General features: G+C 41.9%; 1 protein-coding gene across 7 annotated transcripts in view; it reads right to left on the bottom strand.

Annotated features, from left to right (window-relative positions):
• Unc13c (unc-13 homolog C) overlaps positions 1–13,438 on the bottom strand; it is a 528,734-nt gene that overhangs the window by 59,766 nt on the left and 455,530 nt on the right. For all 7 annotated transcript variants that reach the window (XM_006510931.4, XM_006510934.4, XM_006510932.4 and 4 more), the window contains 2 exons: positions 6,786–6,874; positions 1,046–1,195 (listed from right to left, as the gene is read on the bottom strand). In XM_006510931.4, coding sequence (XP_006510994.1) covers positions 1,046–1,195; positions 6,786–6,874 — 239 coding nt within the window. The remainder of the gene's footprint in view (positions 1–1,045; positions 1,196–6,785; positions 6,875–13,438) is intronic.

Genomic DNA, 13,438 nt, shown 5'->3' on the forward strand with positions numbered 1-13,438 from the left:
CTGCAATCTCAAAGGCGCTAGGGGCTTGGGCTTTCTCTAATCTTTTCCAGTGATTAGAGCTGGGTTGGACACAGGTGGGCACCAATTATGGCTGGCTTTGCTGAACTCATTGTATTCGTGCATGTGTTATTTTCTCCTGTGGGTTTCTGAAGAGAAATAAGATATTCTGGATTCAATTTGGCCTTTGTGCCCAAAGAATGGAAAACAATGTGCTATCTGAGGAGCAGGAACTTTGAAATCGTTCTGCTTTGAAACAGCAGCTTCCCGAGAGCCACCAACACTAGTTTCCTCTCATTCTTCTTGCTCATCCAAATCCTATTAAAAGTGTGCTGCTCTGTTTTGTATGCGCATATCCGTGTGTGTGTGTGTGTGTGTGTGTGTGTGTGTGTGTGTGTGTGTGTGTGTGTAGGTGTATATGCACATGTGTGAGTGAATGTGAAGACCAGGTGACAATCTTAGGATGTCATTCCTCAGAATCTACACCCACCTTTGTTTTTGAGACAGTCTCTCATTGGCTTGAATTCATCGAGTATGCTAGACTGATGGGTGAGACCCAGGGACCTACCTGTCTCTGTATCCTCAGCACTTGGAACAAAAGTATATACCATTATGCCCAGCTGCTGCTGTCTTTTTTTCTTTAAAGATTTATTTTATTTTTAATTACATGTTTCTGTACTTGCCTATGTATGGGTATGTGCATGTGAGTGCAAGTTCTTACAGAAACCAGAATAGGATTCCAGAGCTAGAGTTACAGACAGTTATGAGTTTTCTAGTCTGAGTGCTGGGAACCAAACTCTGGTCCTCTGTGGGAGCAGTATGCCCTCTGAACCCTCAAGCCACCTCTTTTGGCTGTTTTACATGAATGCTGGAGATCAAACCCTGGTCCTCATGCTTGTCTGACAAATTATATTTATTGAGCCATCTCCCCAGACATTCTTTCAAAGTCACCTTGTACAGAGAAAACCAAAATCTCCCCAAAAGAATTACCAGTCACCACCAGGAATTCTGGGCAATAAGGAAAGGTTAAGGTGGGTCGGAAACTCACGTCTTATCCAAGAAGTCCATGAGCGGCCTCAGCACAATCTCTGCATCCATCGCCGCACTGTTCTTATTCGCTGTGCTGTTCCCGTTGGCTCGCATCTGATTCAGCTCGGCACCCATCTGCTTTATACACTCTTCAATTGTAAGTTGGAAACTGAAAATAAAGAACATAAGAGAAGCCGATAGGTTGCCTGGGTCTGAAGTCTACTTCCTGTAGACTGAACCGTTTCAAATGGAATTGTGTCCCCTCCCCGTTTGTTTGCGGGCTTAGTTGCATTGAACACATTCTTTAACCTCTGTATGCAAAGCATGCAACATGGACGCTCTTCAGGTGGGTCACTGCAACCACTACGAGTGTGCATTCAGCTTCCATCTGTGGCGGTGGCAGATGCTGATCCTCTGAGTACCTTTGGAGAAGTGACTGCTCTAGAGAGAATATGGGCATTGGGACCTGACTTCTTCCCCATTTTCCATAACTCCACATCCTCTTTGCTTTCTCCAGTCTTTCCAGCAACTCCTTTCCAATTGACTGACCATTACTACTCTGAAGTAGTGAAGAAGTGGCAGATATATGAAGAAGCTAGAAAGTGGTGATGGCTCCATAATGATACACAGCTGGAATTATCAAGTTGTGTGCCCTGAATGTATATAGATTTTACAATCAATGACATCATAATAAAGCTATTAAAAAGTGAGGGTTGATGAATGCATTTCTGGAGCACCTCCTTCCTCTTGCCTCCTGTCTCACTGCTAAGGATTTAAACAGCCTGGAAGAATCACCCTCATTCTGTTTCTATTTACTCTCTACCACTGATGGAGAGTGGCAAGGGGGAGTTTAAAATAGCAGATGCTTGACATTCATTACGAAGATGCTTCAAACAATGGGGATAATTAGAACATAGGTGCACCTAGGTGCGGAAAAACCACTTAGGAGAAAGAAGGTGTGGGAGACAGTTGAATTTCTGAGTGGTAATAAGAAGGGGGTGGGGCTTGATCTCAGCATTGTTATCAAGCCAGTCCTGTTCTCCCCCTGCACGGTGACAACACAGGTCATGTTATCAGAGAGGTTACAAACACATCAATCCCTTGGATTTTGTACATAAGTTTGAAGTTTTGCTGTATCTTGATTGTTGTCTGAATTAAATGGAATATACATGTGGGTTTTTTCCATGTGCACACATTTACAAATATTGCATAAATGCATACTATGTCCCAAGCACATGTTCAGAACACACAAATGAACAAAATGGACATACTCTGTTCCCACAACACATGAGATCTTCCACCTATTTTAGCATCAACCATGTGGAAAATATTAGTCTGCTGTGAAATATCTCATGTTTTAAAAGTTTGTATTCAAAGCTAGAAAGCACTCAGTAGATTTAAAATTATAGACAACTTGGGTCTCCCCTCCCCTCTCCCCTCCCCTCCCCTCTCCCCTCTCCTCTCTCCCCTCCCCTCCCCTCTCCCCTCCCCTCCTCTCCTTTCCTCTTCTCTCCTCTCCCCTCCCCTCCCCTCTTTTTTTCTCCCTTCCTCCCTCCCTCTCTCCCTCCCTCCCTCCCTCCCTCCCTCCCTCCCTCCCTCCCTCCTTTCCTCCCATTTATGACACCATTCCATACTTGACATCTTATTTGGTTCATGATCTCTATGGGTGTGGCTCCTTTAGTACCTGTTTATATTACATTGAAATAACCTCTTTCAGTCTCTCACCTTAATTGATTTTAAACCCTCATCAACTAGCTTTGATGTGACTGGATCTGCTGTTGGCCTTTGGTGTCTACAAGGAAGGGTGGAAGAAATAGGAAATAGGCCCGGCATGGATCTTTGTGGTGTGTGTGTATTTGTAGTAAACATATATAAAATATATTTAATATGTGAATAGTCACAGATATTTGAGATCATGATAGAATACAAGCAGTGTTGGAAATGTGTACATGATTGACTGGCCACAGTGGCAGTTAATGATCCTTCTAGCTGTAACCACCTCTAAAGTAATTTCCTTTTTAGCTCTGATTCTCAAGCTTGTATACTGAGGTAAGGGATGGACTGAGCAAAGCACACTGAATCTCTGTTTCCCGTGTGTAAGAAGCAGGCTCCTGGGTAGATGTAGACTGTGAACTTAATCAGTAGCAGGGATGTGAGATGGAGCATCTGAAGGAAGTGTTCATAGTATAGATGGACAAAGGCATTCTACTTTTGCATGGGTCTAGAGTAAACCAAAGCACAGTTTACCTGAAAACCCTTCTGTCTCCATTCTTGGTGAATTCATTTACCAGTTATTCTCTTCTTCTATTCATTTTTGTTTGAAAAAGACATTATTGACTACCTCGACTCAACGTAGAACCAGTAACTAATGACAGAAGCCTTCTTGGGCACCCAAGGAACCAAACAGTCCCCTACTCCTACCCCCCAAGAGTTCCTAAGAGACAGCCTTGAAATATTTACACCTAATCCAGCCAGTTTTGGGAACAATGGTTCCAGTAAAGAAATGGACTGAACCAGAGTAAGTGAACAATGCGTGTGCAAGCAGAAATGTAAGGGGCACAAGATGTGAACCTTTTAGACCATCTTTAATGCATCACTGACATGAAATCACTTGGTCTGTGGAGGAGGCAGGTGATCTGGAAGCATGTCGGGAGCCTGTGAAAGGCTTCAGACTGGTTTGCCTTCATCCTGGCATTGTTGAAAGTTCAACCTGACATCCGAGGGTACTGAGAACAGACTAAACTTTTTAATGCCATGAGATGCAGTTGGCTTTTGGAGTGAGTTCTCCCCTTATTTGTAAGGCTTCAGCCTCAGCTCCCGAGAGGAGCAGGCTCCTGCAGTTCTCCAGATTGACTTTGACATGATCGTGCTGCTTGCTCCGGACTTCACACCCACCTGTGTGTGACGTATCATAGCAACAGCAAAGAATAATTATTCTTCTTACAAGGCAAGCATGATGGGTGGCCTGTTTATTTCAAGAACACAAATGACCTTAGCTGAACTCAATTTATTGTGATATTTTAAAAATAATGAAAGATTGCGTACTGGGCATCTAAGAGTGTTTGGAATGTAGGATAAAATATATGATATTCTGTGTCTGCGTCAGTCTTCTCTACTTCTATTCATTTTTGTTTGAAAAGACATAATTGACAAGCTCAACTAAAAGTAGAACCAGTAAGTAATGACAGAAGACTTCTTGGGCACTGAAGGAACCAAACAATCCCCCCTACCCTCCAAGAGTTCCTAGGACACAGCCTTGAATTATTCACACCTAATCCAGTAGCAATGAGGACCCACTGAAGAAAAAAAAAAGATTTCATTCTGGCCAAAAGGAAAAATCTCCAGCCTAGGTAAAGATCTGACATTCCAAAGACTTGGTGTAAAGGACTGCTCTCCAGGGAGGTGAGCCCAACCCCTAGGAAGGTGAGACCAGCCCTGAGGAAGGTGAGACCAGCCCTGAGGAAGGTGAGACCAGCCCTGAGGAAGGTGGGCTCATCCTAAGCCATGCCAAGGACACAGGCAGAGTAATTGCCTGTTAGTTTCCTTCCCAACATTTTCCCAGCACAGTCACTTGCGGGGCTGCAGCAATGCAGCGTCAGGTTCATGTCTACTTATTTGCTGAGTTACACAGAGCAGCCTTCCCCTTCCTTCCTTCTGTCTTGGCTTTGATGTTTTGGGCTTCCTCAAGCTTCCTCTAAAGCCCCTTCTTACCACATGGCTGACTTCCATTCTCCCTCCTCCTCCTCCTCCTCCTCCTCCTCCTCCTCCTCCTCCTCCTGCTCCTCCTCCTCCTTCTCCTCCTGCTCCTCCTCCTCCTTCTCCTCCTGCTCCTCCTCCTCCTCCTCCTCCTCCTCCTCCTCCTCTTCCTCCTCCTCCTGCTCCTCCTCCTCCTCCTCCTGCTCCTCCTCCTCCTCCTCCTGCTCCTCCTCCTCCTCCTTCAGGTAGCTGCTAGGATTTTCAGCTTACCTTCCCTGTTTGTTTTTTTTTTAAACTCTAATAAAACCGTCCTCAGACTTAACCCTGTTAAAATAATGCACCTCTACAGCCCTGATAGCAGCAATCTTTCCTTCATAACCAAAGTTTGTCTCATTTTTTTTCCAAATCTGAATATATAATTTAGTCTTTGGAACATCATTGGGATGATAAATCTTGCTAATATATTCAGTCTTTCTCTCTCTTAAACAAAACACAAATTCAAATTTTTCTCAGCAAGAGGAGTTAGACAGTTTGCAGAAGTAGTTTCTGCTCTGTTTAGCCATCTTTACTTCCCAAAAAGTTATGAGCAGGCCTCACTTTATTAGACTCTGCTTTCCTTCCCCTAAAATCGCTAAAGAATTTCTTGCTGCCTTTTGTAACTGAAGGCAACTTCTTTCCCACCCCCCCTTTTGTTCTTTAACATTTTTCTTTGGTTAACACATCAATAGCATTGGAAATGTAATTGAGGAAAATACGTAATTATATATATATATATACACACACACACACACAAAACAAAAAAACCAACAACACACCAATTCACAACTAGAATGGAGGCCAGCCCAACAGGGCTGAACCAAAGCCCCATTACTGTCACCTCATGCCAGGGTAATTGAACCCCACATCTCTGAAACAAGTCCTGCCATTCAAACCCAAGGTAGAGAGAGCCTCCATCTTGCTGATTAACAGTCAGGCTGAGCCAGCAGTCTCATGAAGGTCCTAGCAACACAACACAGAGGCACAGAGGTAAGATACTAAGCTTAGTGCAGAGCAGAGGGAGGACAGGTGTCCTAAGCTCCATATAGGGTGGTCTGTGTCTGACCTGAGAAGTTAGGCTCCGGCAAGACCACACTACCCAGCTTAGAGGAACTGAGACCACACCTCTGACAATCAAGAGGATTCTAAGTCTAGGGCACTACTGTGCTTCATTCTGCTATCTGAGAAAACACAGTGCTTCCAGAGTCCATTTGGTCTTTCTCATAAAGTATGGCCTTAGTTATCATTAAATGTTTACACATCATTTATCTTTTTAGAACCAAATAGGAGATGAGAAGTGTTCAACAGGTAGCTTTTGCCATAAAGATAATTTTATAGCCATACTGGGAAACCGAGCACAAAATTTAAATTGATAAGCAAACATTTATTGAAGTAATGAACCTCTTCAAAGATATATTTAATTTACACCTGTTTTAATAATTGGTAGTGAAATGATTGTGCTCTCATACTGGGACAGAATAAAGTTCGTTTTCAGGTCACTTGTTCTTTAGAAACATATCAGAGCTGAGGTAAGTTGACTTAAAAATAAAGATGCCCAAAGTCTCTAAACTCTTGTTCATGAGGTAGTTGGGGTCATGATCCCCAAGTCGTGCTGATGTGATCTGGTACAGAGCTGGGTATCGCCCTTCTGAATGAAACACAAGCACAGTGCTTCTTATGCACTTTAAGCATGGATGCTTCTTATGTAAGTTTGGCTTCCTCCTCCCTCTCTCTATTCTCTCCAGAACCCTCTGCTCTCTAGTCCACCCTGGCATTGCAAGTGGTTATGAGCTAAGACTTCTGCCTTTAGAGAAAAGAGAAGTAAACATCAAAGCCTAGAGACAGGAGTTGTGAGTACCACCAAAGTGAAGGTTGTACAGACGACGTTCAGCAAGACATCACTCTTGCATCCTGGAGTCTCGAAAGGCTTTCCAGAGGAGATGATGCTTAGACCAGGTCTTGAAGCAAAGAGAGTGATAATTACAAATGAAACCCGATGCAGTCAGACAGCTAATTGGGCCGCTTACCTTTCTCCATAAGTGATGCTGAGTGCATCCAGAACCCCGTTGAGTTTGATTTGAAGTTCTTTCAGAATAGTGCTAGCTTCAGGGTCTAGCTGCAGAGAGACCATAAACAACATCACTCGGGAGTTTTAAGAAAGAAGCTCCTGGCTGTTCCTCTGAGAAGTGTTGCATGTGCAATATGGCAAGTCTGCAACAATAAAGACAGACACACTCTCTCTCTCCCTCTCTCTCTCTCTCTCTCTCTCTCTCTCTCTCTCTCTCTCTCTCTCTCTCTCTCTCTCTCTCTCATTCTCTCTCTCTCTCTTTTGTCTTTACAATGCAAAGGCTTAGGAAACCGAGGAAAACATTAAGGATTCTCATGGGAGGGAATGCTGATCGATTCACATAACATGCTGAATGAGGTAGGAGTGAGAGGGCAAAGCTTTTCTTGTCTTCAGTGATGGGATGGAAAGCACAACAAGATTACTCCCCCGAATATGATAATTTTGTGTTTGCAAAACCCAATACACTAATTATATACACTATATAATTATATACACTAATTAAAAATCTGCTTTGATTCAAAATATATTTCAGTGTCTAATATAACCATAAATAAATAGGTATGTTAAAATAACACTCAATTAAAAAAAAAAAACTTTTGAGAACAGGTTGAGTGTATCAAATCTAAAATGCCAGGGACCAGAGTCTTTCAGATTTCAGAGTTTTTCTGATTTTGAAGTCTTTGCCTAGACTTTGCTCACTTCACAATCGTTATTTAAACCCTGAAATCTGAGACAGTTCAAACTGTAAAACTTTGGAGAACCCAGAGAACACTGAAGACACCTTAAAATTTGGAGCACTTTGCATTCTAGACTTCAGGATGATGGCTACCAAGCCCAAGGTTCTTCCTGGGAGGATTTTTAGTACATTTTCTAACGGTAGAATTTTAAGTAGTAGGACGTGCAGATCCCCTAAGCCCTTGGGTTTCTTTGGAGAATACTGGTCTGACTCTTCTCTCTGGGTACAACCCAGAGGAAGGCTCAAAGATGTGCACTTTACTTATTTTTTTTTAAATTCATTTTTTTGTAATGACAGTAAAAGATCAACATGGAATTTACCATCTTGAGAAGTTTATCCCATTGGTTGTGTTTTTACAAATTAAAAGTATAGTTGAATTATAAATAAAACAAGACTTTCTAACACACAAATATATATATATATATATATATATATATACACACACACACACACACTATCAAGCAGAGATAAATTCATGTAAAGGATAGTGTGTCACAGTCTCTGAAATTGAAATGTCAATATTCCTTCCTTTGAGCCTTCAGAAATTATATTTCCTCTCATTAGTGTGTGTAGTTCTTTGACAAATTGGTCCTCTAATGAAAAGAGGTTGGGATGGAGCCAACTTCTTGAAAGAAAACAAATAAATTCATGACATATAAGCCAAAGACCTAGGAAGTAAATGAAATAAGTGTGAGATCTGCTAGTAATGGAAGCTCCTAGGATCTTATCCAAAGAAGTGGTCCTGGAGTATACAAGAATATTCCCCGGAACAAGATGATCTGCAATACTCCAAGGGTGTTTTTTAAAACTAAGAAATGGTTAGCAAGAATGGTGTGTGCATGTGCATGTGTGTGTGTGTCTGAACATGCACATGTGTGAGAGGTGTGAATACAGAAGATATGTTTGATGTATGTTTTTTTAAAAAGTCTTACAACATTGAAAATGTAAACGAGGAAAATACCTAATTAAAAAAAAAGAAGTAAAAGAAAAAGTCTTACAAAAAAGATTTTTAGTAGGCAAGTGTTTATTTACATTCGTTCCCATAGTCTCTGTCTGCCTCGCCTCACCTCGCCTCGCTTCCCCTTGCCTCGCCTCACCTCGCCTCCCCTCTTCCCTCCTTCTCCCCTCTCCCTCTTCCCTCCCTCTCCCCTCTCCCTCTTCCCTCTCCCTCTTCCCTCCCTCTCCCCTCTCCTTCTTCCCTCTCCCTCTTCCCTCTCCCTCTTCCCTCCCTTTCCCCTTCCTCCTACTCCCTCTCCTTAACTTTTCCCCTTTTTCTTCCCCTTTCCTTTCCTTTCCTTTCCTTTCCTTTCCTTTCCTTTCCTTTCCTTTCCTTTCCTTTCCTTTCCTTTCCTTTCCTTTCCTTTCCTTTCCTTTCCTTTCCTTGTTTCTGAGACAGGGTCTCTTTACATAGCTCTGGTTGTCCTAAAACTTGTCTTGTAGACCTGAACAGCCTTGGACTCACAGAAGTCCTCTTGTCTTCACTTCCCAAGTGCTGGGATTAAAGCCATGCACACCACATCTGACTGAATGTTTTTTCTTTAAAGTATAAATAATTTCTCACGTCATTTCACAAACCTTCCTCAAGCATGCCACCAGAGGCAGGCAGCAGCATGGCATGTGCACCAACTGTGCCCTTTTCTCTTATTTTGTATTCAAAACTCTTCTATTGTCTTTTCTATAGGCTTTAGCTTTCTATGCAAGTCAATGCATCTTTCCCAGAGTCCTGTAAGACTTGCATGTACTAAATATATGAAAAGGTGACTGGAGATGATGCACAAAGCCAACAAGTTTCCCCACAGAAGTTATCCTGATGGCCAGTATGGTTCTCCTTAGGTACATTTTCTGTTAATGATATGCTTTTACTTTGGAAACAAAATCTTTTATTCATTAGCAACAACATATTCTGACTTACCAAGTTACTCTTGATTTCAAATACCTGACTACTTGCCAGACCATGTCAAATTATACTCTGACACTGGCTCAGAAGTCACTTACCATATCAACTCTGCATGCATTTCTGCTTCTTTTTCTAGCACCCACTCTCTCTCTGTGGACCTAATCAGAATATATGTTCTTTAACCCTCTTAAAAGCATTGGCAGTTTAACCGATCATGAAGGTCTTGCTGCAGTGACTGCCTGTAGGCTGCAGAGGGACTTTTAAACGTGTCTGGTATCTCGTTAAAGTCACCTGTAAAATAGATGCCATGGAAGAGCTCCAGGTCTTTTATGTGCCATTTACTTTCTCATAGCTGATTGCTGCCCCTTGCCTTCCTTTCCCGCAGCCTATAGGGCACCCTGCTTTGTGCTCAGAGCCCTGCCTCTGTGTTACAGTGTGTCCACTACCCATCCATAGAACTACAGCCGAGGAGGGAAGGCCATGTGGCCTGCCTGTCATCTCCTTAGAAAAATGAGTCCAATGTGTAGATGTACCACATTTTCTGTATCCATTCCTCTGTTGAGGAACATCTAGGTTGTTTCCAGCTTCTGGCTATTATAAATAAGGCTGCTATGAACATAGTGGAGCATGCATATGTCTTTATTACATGTTAGAACATCTTCTGGGTATATGCCCAGGATTGGTATAGCTGGGTTCTCAGGTAGTACTATGCCCAATTTTGTGAGGAACCACCAGACAGATTAAAAACAAAGAGAGAGAAAGAAAATGAGGCCAAGATATATTTGTATAGTGTTTAAATGCTTCAATATTTTAAAATTAAAACCCTTAATACTTTTTGCATCAAATCCTTTAATACATATACATTTATCCACTCACTATTTTTGCATTAGATCCTTTGGCATTTTTATTTAATTTTTTTACTATGCAAGGTCTATCACCATTTCTATGAAAACTGAAGCATCGTATCTTAGAAGCCCTCTGTTCTGTTGAAGATTTCCTCCCTCCCTCTGGGCCTTTAACCACTCTTTTCACTTCTATTGAATCAGTCCATTATTAATCAATCTGACTTTCCTGCTCTATGAACATATGCTGATAATACTCATGTACAAACAAAACAGCAGAATGACGGAAGAAAAGTCAAATATATTGGGACTAACCTTTTCACCAACATCTGGCTACTCTCTCCCTTTCCTTCACCACTGAACTTGCAACACAAGCCTGAAGCTGTTCTCTATATCTGTCTGCATCTTTGAAACACCTATTGGTCCACTGCAGCCTGGCTTCTGCTCTGGACACTCCACTGCAGTGCACAATACAGGTTGCCACGATCCCTTCACTGCCAAGCCTGCTGTTTCTCTCTCAAGCCCTTCCTTCCTTGCTTGTCCAGTTTTGCATGGCGTGTCCTTCTTCCTGTTGACTGTAAGTCCTCTACATTCTCTTTAAGTATTAATGCCCTTCCATCTCCCTTTCTGTTCCTCCTTCTACTTTTCCCTGAGCAACTATTCAGGTCTATAGCCCCAACTTCCACTCCTATGTGAACTACCCCCTAATTCTCTTCTTTGCATTCTCTAAACAGCAAGCCTGGACATCTTGTCTAGTTTCCTAGGTGCCTAGTAGATTTTTCCCTTCTGAGGACCCAATTGAACCTCCATCAAAGTGTATAAACATGGAGGTTGTTATCTTTCTGGCTTAATTTATTTCTCTTCTTGTTTTCTCTGATTTGGTAAAATGCAGATGTCATGTTTGACTTTTATATTCTTCCTCCATTTACCCTTGGATACCAAGATATGCCCAATCATGCCTCTGAATCACTTATCCTTTTGAAGTCTTGACTTAGTATTTTTCTCATTTTCTTTCCATCCTCCCTCAATGGCTGTTCCTAGTAAATAATAATAATAATAAATGACAAATAAGGGTTGATCTAATAAACTCATTTGATTTAGCATTTTCTGACCCCTCGAGGTGACTTTCAGCGGGGAAGGGCTTCCAGCAACTTCTCACAGTCTTTTCTGGCTCTGGTTCTTTGTTTTAGAAAGGCTGATTCTCTCCAACAGTTCCAGTTTTCAGAGGCTATTCACTCCCTGAGGCCTGGTTCAAGCTAAAATAAAACTGGGAAATCTGTGAACATTGCATGGAGAACCTGGCGTTAGAACAATATCCTTGCAAGTGGTGGCATCCCATCAGAAAGTGGTGCGCTGTCTGAAATAAAGTATCTGGTTTGTACTGTAAATAATTAATCACGAGTGCTACAGCTCTGATGCTGCTACTCTGTTTTCAGTAGTGTTTGTATTCCTTTCTGGAGAGGCCCTCCTCAAGAACTCTCAGGAGCACATGCAGAGGCAGAGCACTGCATATCCCTCATCCAACCTGGAAGGACATGGATGCTGAGCTAGAAGTGTCTGTCACTGTGCGTAAATTCATAGCTTGCACTGTGGAAAGTTGAAGATGCTCAGTGGCAAAACAACAAAAAAAAAGTTACAGCATAACTATACAGTGTATGTAGTTAGATGCCATGACAGTATGTCAGATCAACTAGTACTAGTAAGGTATTGTCTTCAGCTTTGACAAAACTACTGATTAGGTATCAATGAGCAACAAAAATTCCTGGAAAAAAAGATCTGTGTCTTCAAAGACTGATTAACTGAGCTGCAGATGTTGTGGGGAGTTTGGGGTGCTGCAGATGTGGAGGCTAATGACCATATCTGGGCTAGCTTTAACCATCTGAGTAGCCATTTTTTTCCACCTCAGTGTCAGAATTAAAATCTTGTGACTAAAAGTTAAGAACATTTTGGAATCTATTAACTTAGCAGACCACTGATTTTCACCAACCAGAAAGCTAAGAATGTCATCACTGGAGGCCTATAGAACACCACCTCCCACTTTGCCATGACTGTCTGTCTGATGCACCCACCAATGTATTTCAAAATTGCCTTGATTTAGGGCATTCTTTATTCTGTAAAACTACAGAAGTTCATGAAACTGCTTCCATGTTAAATCATGGAATCCAGGGCCACCTAAATCTGTGTTCCTGTACCATGGTCACTCAACTTTGCTCTAGAACAAACTATCTCTTATTTCCTTTAAGGCAGTGGTTCCCAACCTTCCTAATGCTACAACCCTTTAATACTGTTCCTTATGTTGTAGTGACCCCCAATATATAAAATTGTTTTCATTGCTACTTCACAACTGTAATTTTGCTACTGTTATGAATTATAATATAATATCTGATATGAAGGATAGCTGATATGTGACTGATATGTGGAAGGGTCACTTGACCCCCCTCCCCCATAGGGTCACAATCCACAGGTTGAGAACTACTAGCTTAAAGTGAAAGCTGTGCTTTTCTTAGTCGAATAGACCAAAAAATAGACACAATATAGATTCCAAGAAGCTAATAGTTCTACTGCTGGTTACACTGGCTTATGGTATGTTAGGGCAGCTATAAACAATAAGAGTGAATTGTTGTGGAGAATTATAAGATAAAATAGAGCTATGTGCCTATCCTTCCTTGCTGTGGTGTATGTATCTCTTAAGAGAGATGTTAGTTTAAAAGGAATCCTGGCATTATGTGGGTGACCCTGCAGACTGTCAGAAATTCTGGGGAGCAAGGTTAACAAGCAGCACCTGTCTGGGTCCTGCATCTCATCCTGACATGGGCTGCCAGCTCGGAACCTTGTCACTTCCTTGCTACCTTACTTTCACAAGTTTAGCCATTAAGCCTGACTATACGTGAGAGTTGCTTTGGACTCAACTGTATTTGCTAAATCACGGCAATCGGATTGCTCTTCTAGCTCATTGTTCTCTTAATTTTCTATTAAATCCAATTGAAGACCCTAATCACAGAGATGGCTGGGAGGAGACAGAAACCAGGCAGCAGCTGCAAACCAAAGGCCAGAATGCCTGACATTCATTTCTTGTTGGTTAGTGCTATGAAACTAAAAATAACTGGTTGCATTTTCTGACCTCAGCCGCATGCCGT

This window comes from Mus musculus, chromosome 9 (assembly GCF_000001635.26).
Source record: "Mus musculus strain C57BL/6J chromosome 9, GRCm38.p6 C57BL/6J".
In the NCBI taxonomy this organism is placed as follows: Eukaryota; Metazoa; Chordata; class Mammalia; order Rodentia; family Muridae; genus Mus; species Mus musculus.